The sequence below is a fragment of the Terrapene carolina genome, unplaced genomic scaffold (genome assembly GCF_002925995.2).
Source record: "Terrapene carolina triunguis isolate 2854851 unplaced genomic scaffold, T_m_triunguis-2.0 Scaffold378, whole genome shotgun sequence".
Lineage (NCBI taxonomy): Eukaryota > Metazoa > Chordata > Testudines > Emydidae > Terrapene > Terrapene triunguis.
Window position 1 is genome coordinate 1 of NW_020664729.1, and position 18,478 is coordinate 18,478.

The 18,478-nt window shown below is 49.4% G+C and overlaps 1 protein-coding gene across 1 annotated transcript in view; it reads left to right on the forward strand.

The window, feature by feature from the left end:
- The first annotated feature begins 11,711 nt into the window (after positions 1–11,711).
- Positions 11,712–18,478, forward strand: part of FCRL6 (Fc receptor like 6) — a 28,850-nt gene continuing 22,083 nt past the window's right edge. The window contains exons 1-4 of the mRNA XM_026658000.1: positions 11,712–11,742; positions 12,356–12,370; positions 13,017–13,274; positions 14,685–14,951. Coding sequence (XP_026513785.1) covers positions 11,712–11,742; positions 12,356–12,370; positions 13,017–13,274; positions 14,685–14,951 — 571 coding nt within the window. The remainder of the gene's footprint in view (positions 11,743–12,355; positions 12,371–13,016; positions 13,275–14,684; positions 14,952–18,478) is intronic.

Here is an 18,478-nt window from a genome sequence, read left to right on the forward strand (position 1 = left end):
AAAATAACACTCGCTTCTCTCTCATGGGTAAATGTATATAATGTAAGGTTATGGTAGCAGTAGTATTAGTAGCAGCAGTAATGTCAAACTGTTAATGTCATAGGACCTAAATTATTTAACTTCACTCCAACCGTTTACGTTTTTTGCTGGCCTGCTCCACAGGAATATACTCCCAGTTCAATAATGGTGATCACATTACCAATACCCCAAGTAATTTGTCCTTTTGCACTCAATTGTCTGATGGGGTAAGGTCTGGATACCTCAAATCTTTTTAATTGACTCCAAGCAATATATATTAACAATCGGGGCGCTGATGGGGCTCGGAGATTAAAGTTTATAAAACTTCCATTATTCATTTGGAAGGATTCCATTGTGCTTACTGTAACCACTTATCCTGTACGTTTTTCTGTAAAAAAGCACAAAACATGTAATATGCAGTTTAACCCGTGTATTCCTTTAATTGCATGGCCTGGTTCCACCGAGGCTGTTCCTCTATTTCAACCAAAGGGGGGCCAAAATTTATCCAAAATTGGCCAAGGACCTAACCACTCTCCTTTGGGAATTTTTTTCTTGGGAGCTGGTTCAGTTTTAACCATAACATGGCTTCCAATTTGCCATTGTTTGATATCACTGCTTTCATCAAATGCCTGATTCATTTTTTGCTGTGCTGCAGCTGCTCCTTGAACGGTGCCCAACCAATATTTAAAGCTGTTCATCCAGATGGCGGTTGCCAGTGCTGTAATCGTTTCCCAATCTGGGGGATACCACAAGTTTTCCCAGTCGGGCATAGGTCCCCCAAAGAGTATTTCATAGGCACTAAATCCTGTCATGCGGTTTGGATGGCTCTGGATCCTCATCAGAGTCCATGGAAGTACCATGTCCCAATTTGTTCCCAGCTCCTTACACACTTTAGACAGTTCAATTTTAAGAGATTTATTCATTCTTTCCACCTGTCCCCCAGCTTGAGGGTGGTAGGGGATGTGTAACGGTAGGGGAATACCAGCCAGGTACCCAAACTTCGGTATCCCTGTCCGATAAAAGCGGGACCATTGTCCGAATCAATGCTGCGTGGCAGCCCTCACCTAGGAAAAATTTCAGTTATTAACACTTTTGCAGCTGCAGCACTATTTCCTTTTCTAGTAGGGAATGCTTCTACCCATTTGCTAAAACTATCCACAATTAAAAACAAAAATCTGTTTCCCCTCGGCGTAGTAGGCAAGGGTCCTACAAAATCAACCTGTAAACGTTGGAGGGGGCCTTTTAACGCTTGATGCATTAACTCTCCACGTCTTTTTCTTCTAGCAGGGTCTTGCTTAGCACACGTTAAACAGCTATGAACATGCCGGTTTAAATCCTCTTTCATTCCAGGCCACCATCCCAGTTTTTTAAGTTTTTCTAATGCCTCTTCCTGTTTTGGGTGACCTCCCAAGATTGAACCATGTATCCATCCTAAAAGGAGGTATTGCATCTGCTGAGGGATTACCAGAACTCATTCATTTTCTGGTTTTGCCAGAATTAGGTCTCCCTCCTTTCTCAACGGGACACCCTGCCACTGGGAGGGGCATTCCACTCTCCATTGCTGGATTAAGTCATCTTCTGCCTGCAGGTCCTGTAAAAGCTGTAACTCTTTCTGGTTGTTCCCTTCACTTTCTTGTTTTTGTTTTGCCTGTGCCCGGGTGATTACTGCTACAGGCATGGGCTCCCACAGTGTTCCAGTGAGTGCTGCTTCCTTAGCCAATTTATCTGCTTGTTCATTTCCCTTTTTCAACGGACCTGTCTTCTTAGGGGCTTTTATTTTAACCATCTGGATCCTCTGATACTGCCCTGCCAATTGCTCTGTTTGCTGCCATAAGGACTTGTGTTTAATTTCAGATCCGTCAGTTCCTGTAAAACCTACACTATTTCACCATAGTAGGTAAATGATGGTTCCCTTGTAAACATAATCTGAATCAGTTCCCATTATTAGCTCCGTTTCCTTGTTCTTCATTCTAACTAAAACTTCCAAGACCGCTGACACTTCTGCAGACTGTGTTCCTCCCTTGATCAATTTGTACTGGAAGAAGTTAACGCTTTGCAGGTTTCCAGTTAAACAAATCCCTGCAAAGCCAATGACTCGTCTTCTTTCGGTGTAAAATGAGCTGCCATCCACAAACCAAATGGTTTTTCCAATCACTTGTTCAATTGGGGTTGCTTTAAAGACAGGGTGTGCTTTGGATTCCCATTGGGGTTCACAAACACGTTCTCGACCGCTTATAGTCAACCCCCATACAGATATTTCAGGTTCTCTTAGTGGGACTAATTGAACATTCTCGGAAATGAGAGTAAAGACCCATTGAATGGTCTTATCTACTCTCTCATGTCCTTTAGACAGATTTTCCTGACTGAGTAATTTTCCCAGCGCATGGTGACTCTTTACAATCCCCTTACTTGCTCTGATAATTGCCTGAGCTTTTTGTAGTGTCCAGTAGGCAGTGAAAGCAGTTTGCTCACAAATTCCCAGTTTGCTTTCTGGACCTGTTAATGCTCTGCTATAATAAGCAATGGGTGTCTCCCCAGCACCAGTATCCGGTGTAAGCACACTAACAATACAGAAATTCTTAATACTGGGGTACAATACAAAGGGGAATTCGTTGGTAGGGGCGGCCAAGGTAGGTGCCTCCATTAACCCGTTTTTCAGGCTTTCCCATGCATTAGTTGCCTCTGCTGTCCAGGTCCACTGTGGTCTTTTAAGTACCTCGTACAGGGGACCTGCCTTCTCTGCGTACCCAACCATAAATTCTCTGCAGAAGTTAGTGAGCCCCAAAAAAGATTGCAAAGATTTAGTATCTACCGGCATTGGGAGGTTAACAATACACTTCACCCTTTCCTTATCCACAGACCTTCCCCCTGTACTGAGTCGAATTCCAAGATATTGCACTTCTTTCTGTTTAATCTGGGATTTAGAGGGGTTACGTTTTAAGCCGTACGCTGGCAGCAAGTCAGTAACTGCCGCATTAACGCTTCATGTTCCTGTTCTGTTTCACTGACTATTAAAATGTCATCTACATAATGGACTATCCTTCCCGTTTGTAACAGTCCTCCCTTCTCTAGCATATTTCTCACTGCAGTATGAAATATTGTGGGTGCGTCACCGTACCCCATTGGCAGAACATTCCAGCAATATTGAATACCCTGGAATACAAAAGATGTTCTGTATTGAGACTCTGGGTTTAAAGGTAAACTCCAAAAGCCATTTGCCACATCAAGAACTGAGAACCACTTCAGGTCAGGGGTTACTACCTCCAACAATTCTGGGTAAACAGCCACTACTGGTGCTCCCTGCTTGGCAGTTCTGTTTAACCCCCAATAGTCAATAGTTAATCTCCATGTTCCATCCGTGGGGAGAGATAGCTCAGTGGTTTGAGCATTGGCCTGCTAAACCCAGGGTTGTGAGTTCAATCCTTGAGGGGGCCATTTAGGGATCTGGGGCAAAAATCTGTCTGGGGATTGGATCTGCTTTGAGCAGGAGGTTGGATTAGATGACCCCTTCCAACCTTGATATTCTATGATCTGTTTTTTTAACTGGCCAGACTGGTGCCGCGTTAGGCGTTGAACACCTTCAAATTAATTTTCATTTTTCCAATTCTTCTATAACTTGCCTTAAAGATTCTTTTGCTTCCTGAGGTATTGGGTATTGTTTTATGTCTGGGGGTATGTCTCCTTCTATTGTAACGGAGGTTTGTATTTTTCCCGTATCTACGGAGTCCACTACCCAGACGGTTTGAATCTCAGCGCACCAGCCTTCCCAGCCTTCTGGCGCAGGAGGTGGCTGTTTAGGCTTTATTGCTCTCACCGTCTGAGTAGCGAGTCCCATTGGGATCAGGTTAGCGTTGTTTCTCCCGTTACAGTGAGAGTTTGTCTGATACACATATTTGGGAAGTCCAGGATTATTCCCAACCGTTTGATAGTTTCTGCCCCAATTAGATTTTCTCTCCCTGCAATAGCACACTTCTCCGGAATGGTATGTACACCATACTGGAGAGGGAGGGTTTTAACACCATATGTTTGCTTAGTTCCTGATATGCCCTGTATTTGTTCGGAGTCCACAACTCGATATACATTAAATACATCTTTTACTATAGGAATTCCAGCCCCTGTGTCCAATAGAAAATCTGCAAGCCCATCCCCGACTTGGATGCTTAAGTGGGGGAGTCCTCAGACATCTATTGTCATGGGTTGCTGGAAAATGCATTCCAAGTTGCAGGGAGGGCTGGCCTATGCTACTGAATTACTAGCAGTCGGATCATTCAATCCAGACACCAAAACAGTCGCCTTAGCCACCTTCATCACTGCCTTTTCTTCCTCCTTTTGAGACTCCTTGCCAATCATGCATGCCTGTAGCTGCGCCCACAGCTTCTCATTCTCTCCTTTAAGATCTAGATTCTCCTGTTTCAACGTTTCAGGCAACACCCATTCACTCTCTCTATTTACTCCTCTACCTCTGTTCATTCCATGACTTCTAAACCCCAGCCACGGCTACGGGGAGAGTATCCAGGACCCTCTGTTTTCCACTGTCCTAACTGTGTCCACAACTCATTGACAGGAGTTCCTTCCTGCTGTTTAACCACAGTCTCCACTTTTTCAATCCATTCATTCCAAGGTACATCTCTGCCTCCATTCTCACACCAAGCGTTCATCCATTCTATCACCCCAGAAGACAGCACTTCCAAAACAAGTTGCTTCAGATCCTCGAGATCAGTATCCCCTGCTGTTAACCTAACATACATTCTGTCAGCCAGCTTGGCCGGAGACTCTCCTGGCATTCTTGTAGTTCCTTTAAGTGCAGCTAATCCACTGGGTAACTTAAAATGCTTTTTAGCCACACGTTTAACCATTTGCATAACATCATCATCAAAACCAAGGGTATGACAATTCAGTCGTCCCAACAGGGTTTGTACTAGAATTGGTTCCTGTTACATGTCAATTGCCACCGCTTTTAACAACTGTGAGCATTTATGTAGCCATGCCGTAAACTCATTGAAATTCTCAGAAGGCGGGGGGCCGACAGCTCCAGCTAACACAGTTAATTAATTTTTAAAGCGTTGAGCCTGGCTGTTAAGCCTCTAGATCGAGGTGGGGCGTGAGGTGAATATGTATGGCACTTGGGTGCCTCCATTTCCCTTTCTGCACAATTGCCATGGGGCCATGGCTGTTTTAAAGTGTCAGTTAATTTTTTGTTGCAGTTTCCACTGTGTTCCATAACCTCAATGGAGATAGAACACTAGTTTGTGGGGTAGCGCCAAGGGTAAAGTGGGGTATAAGCAGGGTGTCAGGGTCAGGTTCTGCGGTAAGGCTTTCTCTCCCATTTTCCCCCCATTTCTCCTGTTTTAACAGGAATTGATCTAGTTTTGGGGAGGGTTTGTCCAAAACCTGGTTCTCATCATAAGGTAGTGGTTGCGGTGGAGTAGCCCCTGCCCACAGGTCAAGAGAGGATGATCCAGCTGGGGCATTCCACATGTCCCCAGTGCAGCATCCATTACAGTTGTCCCATGTTCCATCTTTTAATTTAGCTAGGGCCACCTGTTTCCATTTCTGCCCCCATGCTTCAGGCACTGTAAGAGCACTCAAAGTCTTTTGGACAACAGAGGACGGTACCTTTTTCTTCTGCAGGTTTTCCACAGCTGTCTCCAATTTTTTGTTTTCCTGCTTTATCTATTCGATCAGATCGTGAGTCTGGACTGCCTGTTACCCTGTTAAAAGAGCTTGGGCTTCCCAGTGCTCGACTGCCTGGGTTGCTTCCAAGGCTTTAGTTATCTTTTCTACTTCCCTGGTTTTCTCCATTACTTGCCTGGCCAGTATGTCGGCGTGTTGTTTAAGCCATCTTACTGCCATAGACATTAACAGCTGGCTGCGTGTGTGTGTTTCCTCTGCGTGCTGGCCTGGCTCCGCGCCTGGCTCCGCGCAGACCCCAAGAGAAACCCCAATGACCACAGAATCCGATAAGGTACGAAGGCACCCGGCCAGGTTTATTGCCAAATGAAACATAGTCTCTAGCTCCCTGGATCAGATGTCTACAGTTCTGCTAGTACATACATGCTCCCTGACAATGGACCGGCTCAGTCAGTGGTGGGACTTACCACTGTCCCCTAGGCCAGACAAAGACAACCCCTCAGAGGTCCATTTTTATACACAGGTACAAACAAGTTACACCTCACTCCTGACGTATTGAGGTACAACCCCTCTACGTGTCAAGGTGCCGCCTATTACCTTGTACATGTTGGTTTGAGCAAAACAACTCTATCCATCATATTATCCTTTTAACCCTGTCTTTCGGATGGGTCAGTATGTTCCTGTTATCTGAGGGGGAATGTGCTTGTGCTGGAGTGTTCTGGTACCATCCTGGCACGTGTTTACATCCCTTGTGCCCAGTACCTTTTTAGGTATGTGTGTTTTTGCAGATTCAGCCCTCTTCATGCCAGATTCTGTGAGCAGGGCCTGCCTCTTGCTCACAGCTTAACTTTGTTTTATCTCAGCAAAGTCTTGACCATTACTTTAGCTCAGGCCTTAGGCCTCATACCAGGCCTCTGATACAAGGACTTATGTTTCAGAACCTCATCTTACTACTAACTTGCTGGCAAGAATACTGTAGGAGACCGTATCAAAAGCTTTGCTAAATCAAGATATATCACATCCCCCACTTTCCCCATAACCACAGAGCCAGTTATCTCATCATAGAAGGCAATCGGGTTGGTCAGGCATGACTTGCCCTTGGTGAATCCATGTTGACTGTTCCTGATTACCTTCCTCTCCTCCAAGTGCTTCAAAATGGATTCCTTGAGGACCTGCTCCATGATTTTGCCAGGGACTGAAGTGAGGCTGACCAGTCTGTAGTTCCCCGGGTTCTCTTTCTTCCCTTTTTTAAATATGGCCACTATATTTGCCTCTTTCCAATCATCCGGGACCTCTCCTGATTGCCACGAATTTTCAAAGATAATGGCCAATGGCTCTGCAATCACATCAGCCAACTCCCTCAGCACCCTTGGATGCATTAGATCTGGACCCATGGACTTGTGCATGTCCAGCTTTTCTAAATAGTCCTTAACCTGTTTTTTCACCACTGAGGGCTGCTCACCTCCTCCCCATACTGTGTTGCCCAGTGCAGCAGTCTGGGAGCTGACCTTGTCTGTGAAGACCGAGGCAAAAAAAGCATTGAGCACTTCAGCTTTTTCCACATCATCTGTCACTAGGTTGCCTCCCCCTTTCAGTAAGGGTCCCACCCTTTCCCTGACCTTCTTCCTGTTGCTAACAGACCTGTAGAAACCCTTCTTGTTACCCTTCACATCCCTTGCTAGTGGCAACTCCAATCATGCCTTGGCCTTCCTGATTACACCCCTGCATGCTCAAGCAATATTTTTATACTCCTCTCTAGTCATCTGTCCAAATTTCCACTTCTTGTAAGCTTCCTTTCTGAGTTTAAGCTCACTGAAGATTTCACTTTTAAGCCAAGCTGGTCGCCTGCCATATTTGCTATTCTTTTTGCACATCAGGATGGTTTGTTCCTGCGACCTCAATAAGGGTTCTTTAAAATACAGCCAGCTCTCCTGGACTTCTTTCCCCCTCATATTAGCCTCCCAGGGGATCCTGCCCATCAGTTCCTTGAGGGAGTCAAAGTCTGCTTTTCTGAAGTCCAGGGTCCATATTTTGCTACTCTCCTTTCTTCCTTTTGTCAGGATCCTGAACTCAACCATCTCATGGTCACTGATGCTTAGATTGCCACCCACCTCTACTTCCCCTACCAATTCTTCCCTGTTTGTAAGCATCAGGTCAAGAGGAGCACGGCCTCTAGTTGGTTCCTCCAGCACTTGTACCAGGAAGTTGTCCCCAACACTCTCCAAAAACTTCCTGAATTTACTTTGCTGAGTAATATACATTTTTAAACAACAGTTAAACCTGGTCCGGCTAGTGGTTTCTATAATGTCTCTGTAGATGACTGCATACTCAATTGTCCATATATGGTACACTGAAATTGGTTGACCAGTCTGCTACGCCTGAAGCCTGGGCGTTTCTTCATTGTATACTGATATCTTCTGGTGTCTGGTGTCTGTGGGATGCACCCTTAAACAACTTATGGTTAACATAATAAAGTTTTTGCTTGTTTGCTGTACATTTCTCTTGTTTTCAATAACCCACATTTGATATACAGATTAATTTAGCTTGTTTACACTGTAATAGGGACAAGGGACCTCTTCTATAACGCAAGCTATGCTTTTGTTCTGATTTTTCCCAATTATTAGCACAAATATAATTGTTACAGATGCTTTTGCAATTTTTGTATATTGTCAAGTATCAGGGGGTAGCCGTGTTAGTCTGTATCCACAAAAACAAGGAGTCCGGTGGCACTTTAAAGACTAACAGATTTATTTGGGCATAAGCTTTCGGTAGTAAAAAACCACTTCTTCAGATGCATGGAGTGAAAGTTACAGATGCAGGCATTATATACTGACACATGAAGAGAAGGGAGAATCTCACAAGTGGAGAACCAGTGTTGGCAGGGCCAATTCAGTCAGGGTGGATGTAGTCCACTCCCAATAATAGATGAGGAGGTGTCAATTCCAGGAGAGGAAAAGCTGCTTCTGTAATGAGCCAGCCACTCCCAGTCCCTATTCAAGCCCAAATTAATGGTGTTAAATTTGCAAATGAATTTTAGTTCTGCATAACAGATTTAAAAGTAACTATTCTTGAACAAAAAAACTTCAGAAACAGACTTCAAAGAGAAACAGCAGGCTGAATGTCCCAAAGCCCACCTTTAAAGTCATGTTAGAAAGGTATGCAAATGATAATTAGGGCCATTCAAGCTAAATAGGCTAGAACTTTGAAATGTAAACCTATATTGTTAGAAGTAATACTAATTGCATGTATCTTAGAGGCTACCCCTAAACAGACAGTTTCTGTCTGTCACTATAACTATTAATTCAGCCATCAAAAGGGAATATTAACATTTGGATGAATCTTGGGTAAAATAATGTCATTGTCTATATGTCTCTTTGACGTTTGCAATAGACTGCCTAATGGATAAATTGCCCTATATTAATTTGTGTAACTAATTACTGGTGGTGTTTAGAAAGCAAAAGGTTACATCAAAAGCCTATTGTTTAACCAAGACTGTTTGGTCAAGGGGATGCTAGGACACTGTATAAAAAGACCATTGGGTCCTGATCCTGTTCATCTCAGATCTGCTTAGGATTCATCGGGGGAAGTTTTGAGTCGCAAGACTGAGGTTCCAGTTATGCTGGTACACGCTGAATATGAGATTTGGACGTTGGACTAGAACCTATGAACTATTTCTGAAAGAAATCTTTGCAACTACAAAGCTCACCATCTCTCCTATGAATTTGAACCTCAGTGAATTGAACTCATGTCTGTATGTATATTGATCTTTTAACCAGGCTCCCTCTCTTTTGTTTTTTAATACATTTTAGTTTAGTTAATAAGAATTGGCTGTAGCATGTATTTGGGTAAGATCTGAAACATTCATTAACCTGGGAGGTGATGTGTCCGATCCTTTGGGATTGGTAGAACCTTTTCTTTTATATGATGAAATAAGATTTTCAGAAATCATCATATTTGACGTGGGTACCTGGATGGAGGCCTGAGGCTGGATCACTTTAAGGGAACTGTGTTGTTTGGAATTCTGAGTAGCCAGGAAGGTAATAAAGAAGCTATTTTATGCTGGCTTGGTAAATCTAAGTATTGGAATATCCACCAGAATATGCCCCATTCTTTGCAGTTCACCCTAATTGAGTGACCATAGCTGGCTCCCCACTAGGACCCCAGTCACAGTGGTGTAGTCATGCTTGAATGCACATTACCACAGGTTAATTGGGTTCTTGGATCAGAACTGATGTCTTGGACGAAACCTCCCTATTCAGTATTCTGTCAAACCACCTGATCTTGTACTAGGCTGTGGTGACTCTGTACTAGCTGCAATATATTTACATAAATATCTAGTGCCTAGAATACTAGCAACAACTCTGCCAAGTTCATGTACTGGATGCTGATCTGCTTTAATACATGGCCTGACTTTGGTTCACAGCCTCAGGTCTTGCACCAGGCTCTCGCTCTCTCTCTCTATTACAAGGGGAGGGGAGCTCAGCGGTAGCTTGGGTCCCCCCCCTTTGGGACTCAGACCCCCATGCTGGCTCTGCACCCCTTAGTTCTGACGGGAAGCAGGGAGGTAGTGAATTAAAACTCTCACTTTCTGCAAGTTCCTGCTAGGACCAAACAGGTGTTCACAGAGCAGTGCTCGGCTCCCACGGTGGCAGTTCTGCTTCTGCCCCCAGGAAATCCCTTGATTTGCATAGTGGAAAATCTGATTCACCCAGCTGTGTTATGGCCTGACCAGCACCCAGCCCTGATTGCACAGGGGCCAGTGACTTGTCACCCTTGGCACTTAAGGTCTGTGGTAGCTGGTGATAGAGGAGGGGTGTGCATGGAGGCAGACAGATACGTGCCTATGGAGACTGTCTGGGGGTGGGCTCCAGTCTCTTTGGGGACATGGGTTTCAACCCCACAGCTGCCTAGGTAGGGAGTGTGGCCTAGCAGTTAGGCACTAGACTGGGACTCAGGAGCGGGGAGTTCAACCCTAGCTCTGCCACTGCTCTGCTGGGTGACCCTGGGCAGGCTGCTTCCCTCTCTGTGCCTCAGTTGGCCCATCTGTAAAAGGGGGGGTAATGCTTTGGGATCTAATGAGGAGACACTCCGCCCAAGCAGGGGGTTATTGGAAAGAAATGTGGCCAAGCTGCATTTTCAATGTATCATTCTTAACACCATTTGCTGCTTTGTTTTGACCAGCCTCCCGTGTTTGCTCCTCACTTGAACTAGCATGGCCGAGTGCCGCTCGCTCCCCTGGGGGTAAATCAGGAGCGACTCCATGGCCAGTCCCGAGAGCAAACCCAGAATGAGCGAGATTGGAGTCAGGCCTGTAACGGGCTGGCTGGGAACCCAGCATTGTTACTGGCATTATAGACGGGGCAAACTTTCTGGGAAGGCTGGGAGTGTCGGGGGATTCGGGGAGCTGGGGGGGGGGGTTGCAGATCCTCTGGTGTCATGTGCAGGGTCAGCAGCTGAACGCTGGCAATGTGCAGAAAGACCAGAGGGAGATGAGCACCCTGGGCCAAATCCACAGCTGGTGCAAATCACTCCATTGACTTCATTGGAGCAGAGACAATTTACACCCACTGGGGTCTGGTCCTCTGTGTCTCGCCTGGTATATACAAGAGCCAGGATGAGGCTAAACCAAGATCCCCTGCCTGTGCCTGGGGGCGGCTCCATATGGGGGTCAAAGATCTCCTGGCCCCAGGAGAGGCGATGGGTAGCACCCCACCCCTAGGGCTGCAGCCGCATCCCAGGCTGGCTGTGAGTGAGTGCTGAGCTCCCCTCAGCTGGCTCCGGTCCCTGGGTTGGGCATAGGGTGACCGGATACCAAGTGTGAAAAATTGGGATGGGGGTGCCCATATAAGCAAAAGCCCCAAATATCAGGACTGTCCCTATAAAATCAGGACATCTGGTCACCCTAGTTGGGCGAAAGGGGCAGCCCCTGCGGCAGCAGGAGTGGAGCAGCCCTTACGCGAAAGGGAAAGCCGCTTCCTTCCTCTTTCCCCAGCAGAGACGTTATGCAAAGGGGAGAGTGTTTTGCTGCGGTGCGTCAGCAGGCCCCTTTTACAGCGCCCAGGATGCCGGGGAGAGCAGCGCTGCTTGTGCTGGGTGAGTAGGGACTGGGGGGCTGGGTGTTGGGGGGCCGTGGGGGTGGGCAGGAGGGCTGGGTGATTGTACTGCAGTCCCAGGCCGCTGACAGCCCATGCAGGCTGCAGGGGGGAGCAGCTGTCCCCGAGGAGTTTAGTGAGATTCAGAGGGGGTAGCTGGGATGTGCTGCCAGCAGGTGTCTCACGTGTGACAAACCAGGTGCAGGTTTGAATGCACATTACCACAGCAAACCCCGGCAGCACTTTGAGTCCATGGACTCACCCTGAGCCCATCCCAGCCGGGTTCTGGTCTGTGCTTAGTCCTGACGGTGCAGCTCTAGGAGTCTGGATGCCTGGGCTCTCTTCCCAGCTCTGCCCCAGACTCCACGGGAGGCCTTGGAGGAGCCCCTGGCCCATGTGGGCTCCATGTCCCCATGTGCAGGGGAGGTGAGGGCTCTGACCGCCTGGGGAGCGGGCTCCCTGCCTAGATTGTGACGCGAGAAGGGACCTCTGTGATCCCCGCATCTGAGCAGCTGCTCGACACAGGCCAGGGGGCTTCCCGTAACTGCCCCCGCGCTGGTGTCGGGGGAAACAGGCTCTGCACTCAGCCTCGCTCCTTCTCGTTTCTTTTGCAGCCCTTGGACTAGCTGGTGAGTCCTGCTCGTCTGATTATTCCTGCTAGCATAAACTCCAGGGGCCCCAACCCCTAATGTGCAGGTACCAGGGGGTACTGCCTCTGCTCTCTAATACTAGACAGTACCTGGGTACCAGGAGGTGCTGCTGGGACATTACCCCTCTGCCCCCTACCACCAGATGGTACCTGGGTACGGGGGGCTGCTGTGACATTACCCCACTGCCCCTGCCACCAGACAGTACCTGGGTACTGGGGACGCTGCTGTGACATTACCCCAATGCCCCTAGCACCAGACAGTACCTGGGTACTGGGGGTGCTGCTGTGACATTACCCCACTGCCCCCTAGTACTAGACAATACCTGGGTACCAGGGGGGCACCACTGGGACATTATCCCACGACCCCCTAATGCTAAACAGGACTTGGATGCCATGGGGCGCTACTAGAACATCGCCTCCTCCCCAATGCCAAACAATACTTGATAACCAGGGGCACTGCCCAGGCGGTCAGGTGCCTAACCCCTTTGGCAATCCCAGCCTAGAGCGTAGCCCTGCGCAGTTCCCTGGCTCCGGCCTCCCGTGCTGAGGGCATGGGGCTCATCTCCTCCTTTATGCTAAGGTCGGCTCTGTCCTGTTCTCTCCCTCCCTCTCCGCCGGCCCTTCAGCGACTGCACAAAAGCCCACGCTGACCCTTGACCCTCCGTGGAGCACAGTGTTTAGGGGGGAGAGCGTTACTCTAATGTGCAGCACATCCCACCCTCCTGGACGGGGATTCACATGGTATCACAACGACAAGTCACTCAGAAGCACAATAAAAAACAGCCTCAGAATTGAATACACAGAAATGAGTGATACAGGTAGATACCAGTGCGAGGCTCCTGGCTCCGGGCGAAGCGATCCCGTTCTGCTGACCATTTCTAATGGTGAGTAACATAAGAGCAGGTCGGAGCCATTCTGCTCTGCTCTGACCTGTGGGGCCCTGTGGCGCTGCTGCCCATTCTGCAGTGGGGCAAACCCAGCCTCCTGAAGCAGTGAGCGGAGGGAAATGCCGCCAGCTACCTGCCCACAGCTCCACTGGGGATCTGGCAGGGATCTAGCCTGCAGGTGGGGGGGGGGCACTTTTGTTGAATGGAAATTGGGGGAAACCACATGAAAAATAAGGGACAATTTAGGGAAACACCATTTCCCTTAGCAGACCATGTTGTTCTCTCACGTGTACATTTCTACTGCCCTCCGGAATACAGTGCAATTGTCGTAAGCTTCAATTTAATATTTCAAATGCTCAAGGGGTGTTCCTTAAAGTAAGGGACGGGTGATCACCTGGAGGCCCCCTGGCTGCAGTAGAAAGGCCTTGGGGCACCTGACCCCAGCTCGCTGGAGCCGGAGCAGCAGTGGGGCAGGCATGCTCCCGTCCCTGCAGTCTGGGGAGGCTGCTCCTGGGTTGAGCTGTGGTGGGGGATCAGTCAATAGAATCTGGGTTTGCTCCTAAATTCCACGGTGCAGGCCAGCGGGCACAGCCCCCTCCTTGCCCCTCTGGGAGCTGCCATCCCACCTCCTCTGATGCTGTTCCCTCCCGCTCGCTCTCTCCAGAGCCCTGACCCTGTCTCCTGCCTGCCCCTCGCTTAGCCTGGACTCACCCCTCGTGCTGTTCTCTGGCTCGCCTGCCCCGCCCTACCAGGGCAAATTAATGTCTGACCTTCTCCTGGCTAGAAAGGATTTTCTTGTGGTTCACTTTTACCTGCGGCCGGGGGAACTTTTTTGCCTGACTCTCCCTCTCCCTCCCCACAAGGGGTGAGTGCGACTTGCAGCCCACAGCCTGCAGAACCGAGTGCACTGAGTTCCCTGGTGCCGCGATCTCCTGGAGCTGCTGCTCTCGGCAGAGGCGGACTAAAGTCTCTCCTGGGGCCCTGGCTGGAGCAAGTGGGGGGAGGAGCCAGGTGCCAGAACCGTGGCCCCGCCCCTTCTACCTGCAGCCCTGCCCACGGCCCCACCCCATTCTGCCCCTTCCCACATGGCCCTGACCCCGTTCCACACCCAGCCCAGCTCTGTCCCTTCCCCCTGTGGCCCTGCCCACGGCCCCATCCCATTCCGCCCTTCCCCCATGGCCCTGCCCCCCTTCTACACCCAGCCCAGCTCTGTCCCTTCCCCCGCGGGCCTGAGACTGGAGAAGTTCTGTGCCCTGGGGCCATGGCGGGCAGCAAGAGCTCCTCCAGCCCCATGGCCATGCCAGGGGGAGATTTTTCCGGGGGCCCCAAACTGGCTGGGGCCCCTGGGCACAGGCCCTGTTGGGCCATGCGGAAACGTGCCATTGGCTCTCGGTGTCTCTCTTTCAGATTGGCTGATTCTCCAGGCCCCTTACTATGCCATGTTCGAAGGGGACCCGCTGCGCCTGAGGTGCTACGGATGGAGGGGAGCAAAGGTGTCTGGGATAAGCTATTACAGAGATGGAGCAAATGTTGAACCATCCCATGTGAACTCAGAGCTGTTCATCAAACAAGCAAAGACACGTGACAGTGGCAGATATCACTGCACAGGATCAATGAGAACTGAAGTCATAGTTACTAAAGTCAGTTCTCCTAAGGTGTCTATTTCTGTCCAAGGTGAGGAATTTTTGTGAGTGAGGGGGCAGTCCCAGCACACAGGACATACTCAGAGCTGAGCCCTGGTGCATCTTCTGTCAGTGGTGCAAGGCGTGACCTCGCACGTACGGTGTGTGCGAGGTCATGTGGTGCAGAGGACACCGTCACTATTGCTTGAGCCCATCACCTCTTTCTTCGCACAATAAGTAGCGGACATCCTGCCCCAGCTTCCTTGGAGGGGAAGGCTTTGCCTTTACCTAGATGCCATTAGGAAAGTTATAATTTGGCCAAGTGACTTTAGTCCTAAATCTGGTCTCCCTTTGCTTTGAAATTGGCGTAACTGCACTGGCTGCTACAACTGACGTCCCCAGGGGTAAGTGAGGTCAGAATCGGGCCCTTTATCTCTAGCTGTAGGAGCAGCAGCATTACAGCACAGCAGGCAGGGACGGGCGACAGTGTAAAATGGATCCATATTAGGAATGTGCCGAGGTGCTGGCTCAATTTTAAAGCTGAGATCTAACAGACTTGATTTGCCAATGTGATAAGAGCTGTAGCCAGTATTGGAATGGAATCTAAACAGGTTAACCCCTTCTACAGAGCCCCATGAGCGGTTTGCTTACTCATTTTAATGCTAGGTTCTTTTCAGGTCAGCTTTTACCTGGGACAGTGTTTCTCAGATCAGGTCACTTGGTTATTCTTAACCAATCAACAGTTTATTAATTCACTCCGGACCACTCCGGTCTATTATTAACACGGCACCAGTCAAGTGTACACACAACCAGTGTTCTAGGCATGCACTGAACACACCATTCACCAATACAGTCTTACAACTGTGATAGACTAGTATTGAGGCTCAGCAGGTGTACCGAGGAAGAGTGCAGATCACCGAAATTTCTTATTACATTTATTTACGTTCATCGGTTCTTTAGTCCCTCTGATACATTTCTCACACTTCCAGGATTTCTCCAAGGAGGAAGGATACGCTTGTCTCAAAGGCACTTTTAAGGCTCAGCGTGTGGGCCCTGCTATTTAAATAGTTTGGTGTGAAGGAGACAAGTTTAAAATACCAAAAGCAATTGTGTAAAGGTATTGTTTTAAATCTCTCTTAGGCCAGTTTGCCTGGGCTTACGTCAGAGACCCCTACGTATGGCATTAGTTAGTGAGGGCTCACTAAAGAACGCAGACTCAACCAGCTAATCTGCAGTTTGTCATATTAAAGAATAGCAGGAGAAACACAATCTTTGAAATGAAATCTCACCACTTCTCCTGACCTCGGTGACCCTGGCATAGGGGAGAGTCCTTTCCACCCAGCTGGTCCGGGCGTCGGGTCACACGTCTGGATTCAGCAGCTTATTGGTAGGTTCTGTCAACTCTGCTTCGTGCTGTGACCATGATGTGGGGGGCAGAGAGAGTCTTTCCCACATGGGGATTTAGCAAAGCTCTGAGGTCCACATGTGGTTACAGGTTATATCCCCTTATTTCTATTTGGCCCTGGTAAACGGGCACTCAGATGTCAGCTCTCTGGTTTTCAGCTGCTTCCATCACCATCCAGCAGATGGTGTTGGGACATAACAAATTTCTTGGATGCTCCTATGCAGTGTTGTAGCCTTGTTGGTCCCAGGATATTAGAGAGACAAGGAGTGTGGGGGAGAGAATTGCTTTTATTGGACCAACTTCTGTTGGTGAGAGAGACAAGCTTTTGAGCCACACAGAGCTCTTCTCCAGGACTGGGAAAGGTACTGAGCGTGTCACAGCTAAATACAAGGTGGGACCGATTGTTTAGCATCAGGAGTTAACACATTTCAAGGGACCATTCAAGGGGAAGTGGCCAGTTAACACCCCCTCCAGACTTAGGGGAGAGGAAACTGGGGGGGGGGTTTAGGGAGTTGTAGATTCTTGAAATAAGCCATAAATCCCGTGTCTCTATCGGTCCATGATTTTTAGTGTCTAGCTAAGTTCTGAATTGAAGTTTCCAGACTCATCTTTTGAAGGTGTTGTGCAGGTTTCCTTTGAGGACAAGGACCGAGAGGTCAGATAGGCAGTGATCGTTCTGTGAAAAGTGTTCGCCCACAGGTGATAGGTTTTTTTTTTTTTCTTCTGTAATGTTTCTGTGTGAGTTAATTTGAGAGTGTAGTGCAGGGATGGGGAACCTACGGTGCATGGGCTGGATCCGGCCCACTGCTTAATTTCATCTGGCCTGCAGCAAGTCTCCACAACGTGGGCCAGAAGCCCTGAGCCTCAGTGCTCCCCCCCACACACACACACAGCTCCTGGAAGCAGCCAGCATGTCCCTGTGGCTCCTAGGCGAAGGAGCGATCAGGGAAGCTCCGCGTGCTGCCCTCACCCCCAGCGCCGGTTCTACAGCTCCCATTGGCCGGGAACTGCAGGCGGGGGGCAGGGGCGGCGCCTGTGGGCAGAGCCGCCTGGCCATGCCTCTGCCTACGGGCTGGACATGCCAGCTGCTTCCAGCCGCAGTGCAGAGACAGGGCAGGCAGGGAGCCTGCCTTAGCCCCACTGCACCGCTGACCGGGAGCCACTTGAGGTAAGCACCGCACGGCCGGAGCCCGCACCCTGAACTCCCTGCCCCAGCCCTGAGCCCCCTCCCACATCCAAACTCCTTCCCAGAGCCACCACCCCGAACCTCCTCCCACACCCAACCCCCTGCCCCAGCCTGGAGCCCCCTCCCACACCCTGAACCCCTCATTTGTAGCCCCACCCCGGAGCCTAGGGGAAGCCCCAAGCCTCCGCGCTCCCCTGCGGGTCTGTGTGTGGCCCACTACTGATTTTTTCTGTGGGTCAATGGCCCCTGATAGAAAAAGGGTTCCCCACCCCTGGTGTAGTGATTGTCTCATTTCACCCACATAGTTGTTATTGGGGCATTCAGTGTGCTGGATGAGGTGCACCACATGTTGGGATAGGCACGTGTAGGACCCATGGATCTTGACAGATGTGTTGTGGGGGGTGTGGATCATTGTAGCAGTGGAGCTGTGTCTGCAGGTTTTGCACCTGTTTTTCTAGCTGAGTCTGGTGCCGCTTTGGGCTGGTGGGTCCTGGCCTGTGGGCAGCTGAAAGATTCTAGAAAGAAATCTTTCCCAAACCACCTCTTCCAGCCTTCAAATAACGCTCCAGCCTCTTCAAGCTCATCATCAGAAGCCAGCTCCCTACAGACCAGGACCCACCAACTCACCTAGTATTTAGCTGTGACACTCCGAGGGGTTGTCTACACATAAACTGCTACAGTGACACAACGGCATCGTTGCCCCTGCAAGGCTGTAGCGCCTCAGTGAAGTCGCTACCTATGCCAACAGACAGGGTTCTTCCATCGGCAGGGCCGGCTCCAGGCACCAGCCTGGCAAGCAGGTGCTTGGGGCAGCCGCTGCGGAGAGGGGCGGCATGTCCAGATATTCAGCGGCAATTCGGCGGACGGTCCCTCACTCCCGCTGGGAGCAAAGGACCTCCCGCCGAATTGCCGCCGCAGATTGCGATCGGGATTGCGGCTTTTTTTTTTTTGGCTGCTTGGGGCGGCCAAAACCCTGGAGCCGGCCCTG